The sequence below is a fragment of the Corvus brachyrhynchos genome, unplaced genomic scaffold (assembly GCF_000691975.1).
Source record: "Corvus brachyrhynchos isolate BGI_N302 unplaced genomic scaffold, ASM69197v1 scaffold29, whole genome shotgun sequence".
In the NCBI taxonomy this organism is placed as follows: Eukaryota; Metazoa; Chordata; class Aves; order Passeriformes; family Corvidae; genus Corvus; species Corvus brachyrhynchos.
The window spans coordinates 1,745,245-1,756,762 of NW_008240033.1; the positions used below are offsets into that span (position 1 = coordinate 1,745,245).

General features: G+C 36.5%; 1 protein-coding gene across 7 annotated transcripts in view; it reads right to left on the bottom strand.

Moving 5' to 3' along the window:
• Positions 1-11,518, bottom strand: part of PTPRZ1 (protein tyrosine phosphatase, receptor type Z1) — a 130,221-nt gene that overhangs the window by 35,952 nt on the left and 82,751 nt on the right. For all 7 annotated transcript variants that reach the window (XM_008640974.1, XM_017743751.1, XM_017743749.1 and 4 more), the window contains exons 9-11: positions 8,563-8,747; positions 7,727-7,853; positions 1,411-1,454 (exon numbers count right to left, since the gene is read on the bottom strand). In XM_008640974.1, the coding sequence (XP_008639196.1) occupies positions 1,411-1,454; positions 7,727-7,853; positions 8,563-8,747 (356 nt within the window). The remainder of the gene's footprint in view (positions 1-1,410; positions 1,455-7,726; positions 7,854-8,562; positions 8,748-11,518) is intronic.

Sequence of the window (11,518 nt, forward strand, 5' to 3'; positions counted from 1 at the left end):
TCCTGCACGGAACAGGGCACAGCAGGGAGAAGAATATAAAAAATGAACAGCCTTTGAAGGAACATGCCCAAGATAAAGAGCTGCTGAATACATTATTGACTGAGGCACTCAGCAAACAGGAGTTGTGAGCTTTTACCCAGTCTCACCAGAGCAAGGGCTAGAGCTGGGCTTCACACTGCAGTCCCTCTTTGAACCAGAAACCTCTCAAGCACTCACAAAACATAAGGTACTTCAGACATGACTCTCAGGTTTGGATTTCCTTCTAAGGACTAGATACCTAAAATATAGGGACAGCAGCAACAAGACTGTGTGTCTTTAAACCTGGGCTGGACTGGACAGACCCTTGTTTCTAAAGATCTAATTTCTGCAAGGCAATGTATGCACTTTTAAACTTTCTTGGTTCAAGTAAAAATCGGTTGATATTCACTGGCACCTAACAGATGCAATATCATAATCTAGATACATAGCTTACAACAACAGAGAAATGACTGTATTACTGGTTACTCAGTGTCTACAAATGCAAGAGAGGGTAAATACACAGGTAACCACAGGCTGTCTATTTAACTGAAAGGACTTGTCATGCAGTGAGAATATTGCGGTCATAGACTATAAATTAAAACTTAAAAACATAAATTAAAATGAAACTATAAATTAAAAATTCTGGGGGATTACTTGATATTACTTGACAAATGTCTTACTGAAGTAACTGTTCATGTTGCAAAATTGGTACTAGAGACTGTTAAAAACTTAATTATGGTATGTTTACATCTCTTCTTGCTGGGACACCAGAAACCTAGTTACTGAATATAAAGCCTCCAAAGGTTATCATAAAATAATCAAAAAATTTGTAAAACAGAGCTATACTTTAACAAAATGTTCAACCTGAAGTTCAAGAAGCAAATGAACCTCCAAGAATTTTTGAGTTCACAGCACACTGATAACAGACACCCTTGAATCTCACTCTCCAGCACAACCATCGTCCTCCCTTACTTTAATTTACTACATGATAAGACCATCACAAGCAAGGACAAATCAAACTTCTCTTTAACTAAAAAGCCTAACACTGGATGGCAGCTTTGATTCTGCTAAATGAACAATTCTGTCAGACTTCACAGAAAGGTGATTTTAAACTAATGCCCCATTAAAAAAAGTATTTAGGAATATTCTCTGATATCCTTTATTCACCATGTATCTCCAGCCCCAGAGAAATACTGAGCTATCTCCAGAGTTATCTAGGGAGGAATATAGCTCAAAAGCTATATATGCACATACATATATGTATACATAAATGCAGATAATACACTCAATTGGTGACATAGTTTTGTAAACTTTCACAGAATACAATTTCAATCTAGTTGAAATGTATTTATTTTAAATGCTCTTTTAAAAAATAAATGAATGTTATTATACCTCATATTCTTCAGCTTCACTCAGTTCAGGAATGAGGTCAGCCTCTATAAGACAAAAATACACACCGTATCATCCACAATTTTAGACAGAGAGAATTCTTAATTCTGCAATGACTCAACTGGTTAATTAATTAATTAATATGTTTATTGAGACCATGTCTAAGATTTTTTTGTAGGATTGTGCTTGGAGAAGTGGCCAACCCCCTGGACTGAGGAATAAGGGTAGCAATGCTCACTCATCTAGACAGGACACATTCAGCCACAACAGTTTCATCTGGCTCTATTTTGATGCCATAGGACTTGCACTTTTGGAGGAGCCACATGTTGGCTGGGGAAAGCCAAGTTTACAAGAACATTTTCAATGAGAAGTACAGTTTAATGCAGAAACACAGATGAGAGAAAAACAGTAAGTTGGGGATCAACTATTTCTCTACATTAAACCTGAAAGCTCTGAAGATACACTTGTAAAACAATCTGTTCTATAATTGTCATATAGAAAATTCCCTGTTTGTGCACCCAGGCTTGGGCTTAGGTACTAGAGCAACAGCAATGCCATCATACTCAATATGCAGCAGGCTGCATGCCTCCATCAGGGCAGACCAAAGAGACCCACCCTTCCAGTGCTTACAGCCTTTTTCAAAATACCAACCTATTTGACTTAATGTAAAGACATGAAGCCAGTTGTATCACATCCCAGAAAAAGTCCCTAATAAATAGGTACTGCATGCTCTGTGAAGAACTGCTCTAGAGGCTTTTGAGGGATTCCCAATTTTCATAAATAAAAACCAGTTGAATTGGGTTGAAGAAATGAATCTCCTACAACCCAGTTGAAAATCCTTCTCTCCAAATTTAGAGGTAGTCTCTTGCCTTCTTTCTCTCTTTTTGGCCAAATCCAGTGTCGTACTTCTGACAGTGGTCAGCAAGAGAGGCTTCAAAGCAGGTTGAAAGAAACATCCAACTCTCTGGTAGGAACTGACAAAGGTCTTCAGTGAGGAAATCTAACACTGCTTCCACAGCACTAAGAGCATCTTATCGCTCCTTTGGTCCATAAAAAGGCCCATTCCCATTCTGAGTCTTTCTAAGGCTTTCTCCTAAGCCATGTTCTAGCACTCTGTCTGCACACAAGTGCTAACACATATTCTGAGGGCTGATTTGCACTAGGTCAAAATGCCAATCTCTTACCCTGGAGAGGGATTCTAACAACAGCATCACACACAGCCCCATGTCTGCATGTCCTCCACAATTCCCAAATGTAGTTTCTTCAATACACTTAAATAAATATGTCATCTCTGCATTTCTCATTTTTGCAGTGTAACATGTGGATCCAAATTTGTATTCTCTTTGGTCTGTCCATGTCTACCCTCCAAAACAAATTGAGATGTCCTATATGCACTGTACACTAGATGAAGTTTATCAAACTAATAAGCTCACACAGTTGTATTTGTAGATTATACATGCAAACAAATTTTGACTAAGCAATGCTGCACAAAATCCTCACAAATTTTCCTTTAGTAACAAACATCTATAAATTACCAAGTACAGAACTGACCTTTCATTAGCTAGATAGATAAAAAATTATCTTACCTCTGACTTCTGAGGCCTACGAGGCTCTGGGGCAGGGTGGGGAGGGGAGCGGAGGGGGGGAAGGGGTGGAGGAGACAATGATATTCCCTGGCTTCTCAATGATATGAATCAAATATTGACATTAGTTTGAATTCCTTCCCACAATAGACCCATACCATGTACTATGTACTCAACAGACTTCTCTGAAATTTTTTTTTAATCCAGAGAAATTCTATCCATTCTTTTTGTGGTCACTATTCTTGAGTTGAGCTTTAATCAGACTCAGTCAGAAAAACAAACTGTACTGATTGTGCTAGAGTATACAGAAGGGCATATGCTCTCAAATTCCACCAGCAGGAAACTACAGTTTCTTACTGTTTTCTCAATGGAGAGGCATTAACATACACATATATATACACATATATATATAAACTGTATATTAACAAAAACAGTAAATCTTCAGGAACTTTATAAAGACTATTTAAATTTGGATGGTAATAGAAAATTTATTTGTCAAAAGTATGAGAGACACACACTTACAGGAGTTCTGTTAATTCTGTTGATGAACTTTTGATTTGACAGGAGATTACAGAAATACAATAACATCCCCCATCCAAGGTGAAGAGCCGCACCCTCCAAAAAACAACCCATTGATGTAGGTTGATGAACAAGCTTGTTTATTTTTTCTGGAACCACATATTGATTATTCTATAGTATACATTTTAAAATAAAATAATTAAATAATTAGTTAGAGAGTTCTGTAGAGGTCTTTTCATAGTCCATTTTAATGACAGATGGAGAAACGAAAAAATCTCTTTAACAATGTGATTTATAATCGTAGAATAATGTGCACAGCATAAACTCTTTTCATTTCTGTACTGACTTATGTAATAAATGGCATGGCAAGAACAAAAGTAAAGCCTGTTTCTTTTGATTAAATCAGTTTTCAGATTTCTACTTTTATCAGAAAAAATTAGAAAAAATCATCCCTAGATCAGACATTTAATATATGTTTAGTGCTTTTTTAGGACAAAAATCACAAAGACGATTTACAAAGAAGTTGCATAGTTAGACTCTCACAAAGCATTGCTGACAGCATGAGCTGCCAGGCAGGAGATGGCATTTGGGAGCTGTATCCCAACACATTGGGTATTTTTTGACAAACACCAACTAAAGTCTACACAAAGGAATAGAAGTGGGGAGTTATATTCTTATTTTTCCTTTCCTGTGTCAGCAAAAGCATGTAAGTACCACCAGTATTAGCTACACAACAAAGTATTGCATAACCTTCAGTTCTATACAGATGTTATCTAGAGAGTCAAAGCACACATTTACATAGTTATTTGAAATCCAATTCTATCAGCAGGTGAAAAACTTGTAAATAAAGGTTGGATTTTTATCAAAGCTGACTAAAGTACTCTGGGCATGATTCCCTAAATTTTCAATGGAGATTTTGTAGCTACATCACTACATGCATTTGTTTGCTTTTACTAAGTGGAGACTAACTGGAAAAAATTTTAGTGTGCACACACACTGTATTACAAGGTGAAGGGCTGCCATTCTGAAGAGTTCAGGAAAAACCCAAAGAGCAGAGGTCTCCACTATGGTAGCCTGCCCAATGTCATTACACTACGGGTCCTGAGGCTTCCACAAACTGAGGCAGAGCATGGCCCCAAAGAGGTCCTTCCTCTTACAAAGCATTGCTGAGAACAAGAGTCTCGGGTCTGTGGATGACCAGAGACTGCAGAGCCCTCACTAACTGCATATGGGAGGCACTAGACTGGGTGGGGAGAAGGCATGAGAGACACATTTGTGAGTATCTCAAAAATGAAAACCTAAAACAATGGTCTTGAGCTTTTTGAATACCAGATCTCATTAGAAGTGGCCATTCCAAGGATAGAATTTTCCTGGAAAAGGGCCCATCTAATGGCTCTGCATGACTCATGCCTTGCTTTAGTTCTTAACATGAAGACTAATTGATCTGGAGGTGACTGTAGTGAATTTCATCTTAATTAAACTGGATTACTCAGCATAATTCTTGAAAAGGAAAGATTTAATTTATGCTTTATGTGTGTCAACTTTATTTCATGTCTTCACGGTGAAGATAACTTTTCTTTCATAAATTCCCAAGCAGGAGCTCCAAGAAATCCCCTTTTGCCTCAAGATCTATAAAGCAGATCACAAAACCAATTTGATGTTATAGTTGTAATCAGCAAGCTGCTCTGAACAAATCTTTCTTATCAGATATCTACATTCTCATATGTCTGTTGTTTAATATTAGGTATATTAAAATTAAATGTGAAAATATTTGAAATATTTGCAACAGTTAATTCAGAAGTAAATAATTAGTAAAAGTAAGTATGCAAATAAACATTAATATTAGAAATTAATGGAAGTTTTTTGCATATTTTAAAATTGTATCCAGAGTTGACACAGCAGGTAAACAACTTATTTATAGAGGAATGTACACTCTTAGGAATCATACTAATTACATGAGAGGAATTTTTCCCTGAATTTTCTTTATTCGGTGCTTTCATTGGTACCACTGTGGAAGTGCCAAAATAAAAGAACCAAAGTAGATTTAAAAACTTTGTGTCTGCTTCAGACAGGAAGCATGTCAATGAAACTTTTGGGGTTTTTTGTGAAACAGGCAAATATTCATTTTGGCATTTAATTTTTATTTAAAACTTTTGCTCTCTTTTTATTTGTATTGTTTAAAATTTAAAGTATTGAAGTAGAAATTAATGGTTTTTCTGTGTAAAAAGTCTTGAGAGTATCAGACCTTCAGTCTGATATACAACATTTATTATAACAAATATAACACATTCTGAACTATAGCATTTATTGTACCAAATTCTCTTGTCTGAGCAAATGAATATGAGAGAAATTTCTGCTGATACTGGAAGGTGAAATTAATTTTCCAGTATGTATTTCCCTCACTCTTCCTTCTACCAGAATGAATGCAAAGCCCCTGTTTTGCATGACTTCAGCAGAAATACAGCAGGGATGCTGTGCTGGGTGGCTGGATCTGCACTGCTGACCTACCCCAGGCTGCCCAATGCCTCATCATCCTCTTGCTGAGCCTGTTCCCCAGCAGCATCTGCTTGCACCACAGGTGCACTGACAGTGCCTGCCCAGCCCCAGTGCTCCTGTCTCTCTCCCTGCCTCTGCGCCCACGGTTCCTTCCAAAGGGAGTCATGGAACACAGAAGGGTGATATGCAACTCATCTTTTCAGCAGGGATACAGCAGTAGCAGTAGGAGGGAGGTTTGTCCTCTGGATATCACCTATACTGGGTTTTGTTCTGCAAAATATATTTTCAGAGGTTTTACAGCTGTGATAGCAGCACTGTATTGACTTGGTTTGTTGAACTATTGTTTAATAATGATAACACTATGCTGCTTATTTGTCATTCCATGTAGAAATGGATGTGGGGTGTGTAGATGAACTCTCATCTGAGAAAATTCTTCAAACAGCAATCCAGCAAATTCTGGAAAGTAAGTGGAAGAATATACTATCTAAGAGATGGATAAAAGGTAGAGAGAAGAGTGAAATGTCAGGCAGAATGTCAGAACCTTGTTGTGGACATTTTAGAAAACTAAAGAGAAATAGGAAAATTCTGGTATATATTAGCCTAAGACCCCAAACCCCATTATTCTTAATACACTGTGTTTGAAAGACAAGTTAAATCTTTATTAAAAGTGTATATGTACTATACCTGATGCTGTGCCGTCCTCCTACAGATAAACCCACTCTATTACAAGCCTATTACCCTTATTAGTCCAGAATTCATGTGGTAGAGATTGTTGAGAATCACACTCTCTCTCACTGTAAAGGAATGTGGCTCCCTTGAAATGAAAAACTGTCCGGTTTTCCCAAGTTCACCACAACATCACTAATGACCTTGCTGTGGCTAAACAGACATACATAAGTGTAAAACTGAATTTACAGACTACATACACAAACAACAAAATCCAGGCCCTTAGATAAAAAAATAGCTCCTAGTATGATCAAAAAGCATTTGATTTTTTCTATGATTAATTACAGGGCGCTTAATTAAAGACACAGCCCTCACACACTTTCATAAGAATTGGATCTGATGCTAAAGCTTACACCAAATTTAAGGAATTATTAAGGACAAGATCAAGCTTCATGCTATAGTTTCAAATTATTTCATAGGCAGAAGAAGCAAATCTGGCTGTGAAATCATTAAGATTTGTTTGTTAGGTCTTTTGATTTTTTTGCGAGGCAGCATTAAGAAGCAAGGGAATTCCATCATCACAAGTCTTTTGAAATCAAACTCCAAGTATTCTTAAGAAATCATATTTCAAAATCATTAATATAGACTTATAAATCATATATTGTGGTTGTATTACTTGATTCCTTAAGATTTTGGCTGTGTGGATTAATTTTGAGAGGATGCTTGAACCATAGAGAAATAATCCAAACATGGTTTTGTTTCCCTCCATATCTAAAAGATACACTTGTGAGATTTGAAATCAAGTAGGTGATTTTCAGAATATTCTTAGAATTAAACAAATTAACATGCAGTTTTTTATAGGCAATGCTTACAAGGAATTACATAATGTAAAATATCATTAGCAAGGAACATGCTGAAGGTTAACTGCAGCGATTTTGAAATTTCATTTTAGCATAATTTGAAAGTCACGCATTTATCTGGTTTGCAAACAAACTACTTCTTCAAATACAGATTTTTTATCTAAAAGTGATTGTTAAACTCAAAAGAGCACTTACCTGTGTCCTCTAAAGGCATATCAACAATGACTTGGTCACTGTATTTTCCATATAGACCATTAGAGCAAACAGCAACTATCTGAAGAACATAACTTGTATTGGGCAGCAAATTATTTAGAATAGCCCCCTAAAACAAAAAAAAAAACCATTTAACCATTTACTTGCAAATAAGTATCAAGTATTTGAAAATGTTAATTTTTTCATAACACAATTTTCTTATGAACCATAAAGCTCCTTTCTTCTAGTATTATAATGTGTGCTTTTTATATTTTACTGTCACAAATGGTTTTCAGTCAACTTAAAAAAAAAAATCTAGTGAGTTTTTACATGGAGGATACCAAACCAAATAACTATTTAGTGCTGGACACAAGTTAGGTAACATTATGTCTGATAAGTTATGAGTCTTTAAAGAGGGTTAGAGGAACAGATCTCATTAGTAAAATACCACGAAGCTGTAATCAGTAACTTAATATTTATAGCAGTATGATTGAATTGAATCTCATTAGTTGCTTGTGCAGGTCATTCTTTCACATCCATGAGCAATGAAGTACAGATCACTGTTAACTGACAAAGGGTTTTATGGCCAAGGAGCTCTGTGATTGACATGGTCATGGCACGTACAGGCAAATCAAAGCAGCAAGCTGTAGAGTTTTTCCCTGTTCTGGACAAGAGAAACTTTTAATTTTATTTTAAATTGTCTTCGTGGCTTTACAGCCAAAAAATGAGAAAATTTCTCTTCAACTGGGTCCCAGCTACAGTTTAGTCCCTCAAGAAAATTAACAGTGAGTTGTTATGCCACCATCCCTTTTTATGAAACTTGAAAAGTTTACAGTTACCAAGTCCTGATACCCATCTGTCAGAAACTCGTGCTTAGTCTGGTCTTCTCCATCCAGCTGTTGATAAAAGACAGCAAATCTCTCAATTGTGGTGTCGTATACAACACGAGGTCTTTCCCATGTTACAAGAAGACTAGTATAATTCTTTGGATCAGATTGAACATTTTCAGGTTCTGAGCTGCAAACTGGAAGAAAGAAAAGAGGAAAGAATATGGTATTAAATGGTACAAGTGACTCTACTAAAATCTTGAGCTACCTCCTGGGAAAACTAATGAAAATCTTTCGTGTGCCTCATTTTTAGCTGTCTACTAAAATATTTGAGATGCCATGCCACTATAAACAGAACCAGTGTTTTAACACTAGATTTCCAAAAGCAAGTAAATTTGAGGACTGAGTCTCCTCTCCCTGCCTCTTATACCATATTTTGTGAAATATTACTATCCAGTTGCTAAGAAATAAAATATAAATGATAAAACATAAAGATTCTTATATCTGTCCTGGGAAAGAAAAAAATCTCAATAATCCTGTCTTTATAGCTCTATCAAAGTAGAAGAGCTGCATACTCTCTCACTAGCTATAATAGTCTAATCTATAGTAGATTGTTTTTAATGGTTAAAGGTGAAGCTATCACACCTAATTTTCCCCTCAAGGGAATTTTTTATAGTACTTAAAGAAGAGAAAAAAGGCAAATAGGAAGAAGTTAATTGTTACATAAGCAGTAGTGATTTCATGTTATTATATTTCAAGGCTTGTTATTATATTTTTAGCTTGACTTTTGCACAAGCAATTACATAGTCATTCCCCATTTGGAATAAATGAGGAGACATTTTTTGTATCTCATAATCTCTTTAGAGCAAGATATGAGTATCCAGACAAAGCAAGTAACAAAAATCTATTTAGCTAACTAAGAAAACCAGTGCAGATCCTTTGGAGTTCTCTAAAAGGAAGCAAACACCAAGATGCCTCAATGCTTTGGGGGACAATGCTGCATTTTGAAAGTGAAGTCCTGTAGCTTTGCATTTTGCCTTTTGAACACAAGGGGGAAGTCAAGCCCCTCCAAAATATTTGTAGAAAGCATTTCTCCCATTCTGCGGGGAAGGTGGGCAGTTCGGAGCAGCTTCGGTCTGAGATAGTCAATGGAAAATAAGCAGCAAGGCTTTTTTAATTTTTGTGTTTGTGTGAGCAAGCTAATAGTAGAGGCAGTGTTAGTCTGTGTAGTTTAGTTGAATTCTGTTGCCAGGTTTTGAATCTATTGTGCTATACAATGGTACACCATTTTATTAATTACACTTAATTATTTTAATTGATGCAAAGGAAGAGCAAATTAAAAAAAAAACCCTCATGTTGTGTACATTCCATTCCATTCCAAAAATTGATCATTCCTCCCCATTTCCACCAGACGGCAAAAAGAAATCATTAGACCAGCAAAGATGATTCCCTTCTCAATTCTGAGCATTAAGAGAGACAATTTAAACAGATTTCATTCTTTTTCAATGAACCTAAGGACTCCTCAGATATTTCTTTTCAAAGGTGTTTAAAATTCTTGTCAAAACACTTTTTTATAATATAAGCACCAAGGTTCTCTGTATTCCAAACTCTTCTCTACAGTCCTTTTTCCTCCCTTCATCTTTTTTGCTTATGAGTGTATTTGGTTCTGAAATCTGTGTCTGTATTCAGACTTACAGAGCAGTATTATAAAACTTTTAAAGGTACAAGGCTGGTGCTTCCAGTGTTTTTTCTTTGTTTTCTTTTTTCCTTTTCCAGATGGTTCTTCTATTTTTTCCCAAGAAAATAGTCTTCCTTTTTGTTCTCCTTTTGATGTTCATCTCAGCAATGACCAACAATATTGCTACATGACAATCATCTACATATTATTTCACCTCCATTTCTTCCCAAAATGTTGTCTTTTGCCCTTCTTCTGATGTCACTTCATAAATCATCCTGCTGTTCCCTTTTCTTTTCTACTAGTCAGTAACACAGAAGTACTTTGCTTCTGCCTTTTCCCATTTTCCTACTCCAGAGACTAGAAGAAGAAAGGAGACCACATGACAACTTAACTAATTACTTCTGCTTTGATACTGACTTTTAGAAAATCTGAGCAAAGAAACTGCAAGAAAGGGAGTTCTTAAGTCTGTTACTAGTCTGAAGCCACAAATATTAAACTGGATTACAGGTAATAAGCAGCAAAATACAAAATAGCAGAAAATTCACAGGAAGTCAGAGGCCTACTCAAACCCCTGCTGGACTTGAATCCAAGTCTTTGCTTTCTCCATGTTAATACTTAGATTCTGGTTTTGCATATCATATGTCATGGTAATGCACCTAACTTTGCTTATTCTTCTGTGGAATAAAATGCTACCCATGTAACTTAAGAAATTTTCAACTAAAGGTAATTGCATCATGGAGAACCACTGGGGTACATCACCCAGATCATTGCCAAAAACTGCCTGGGCTGTTTTTTTGACCAGAAGACCTTTACAAGCTGCCCAAATTTGGCCTTTCCCCCCCCCCCACATTTGTTGCTTTCTTCTACTTTTAGCTAAATCTGGGTTTGAGATTATATTTTAAATGCAACTTTTCAATTGTTGAAGCCATGAAATCATGTCGTTTGCATTAGGATATTCAGGGGCTTTGAGCATCACTGGCAGTGTGTGACAATAAGCAATTTTTTAATACTCCCAATCTACTCTTTGGGATAGAGGTGGAGCAGCACAGTAGACATGTGCTGGGCTGACCTTGGCTGGCCACCAGGTGCCCACCCAGTCACTCGCCTGCTCCACCTCCTCAGCAGGGCAGTGGAAGAAAGTAAGATGGAAAAGCTGATGGGTCAAGATAAAGACAGAGGTCTCTTGCCAACCACCATCATGGGCAAAACAGGCTCGACTTGAGGAAATTTATCACCAATAAAAATAGATTAGGATAGTGAGAAACAAAAACAAAACCACAAACACCTCTC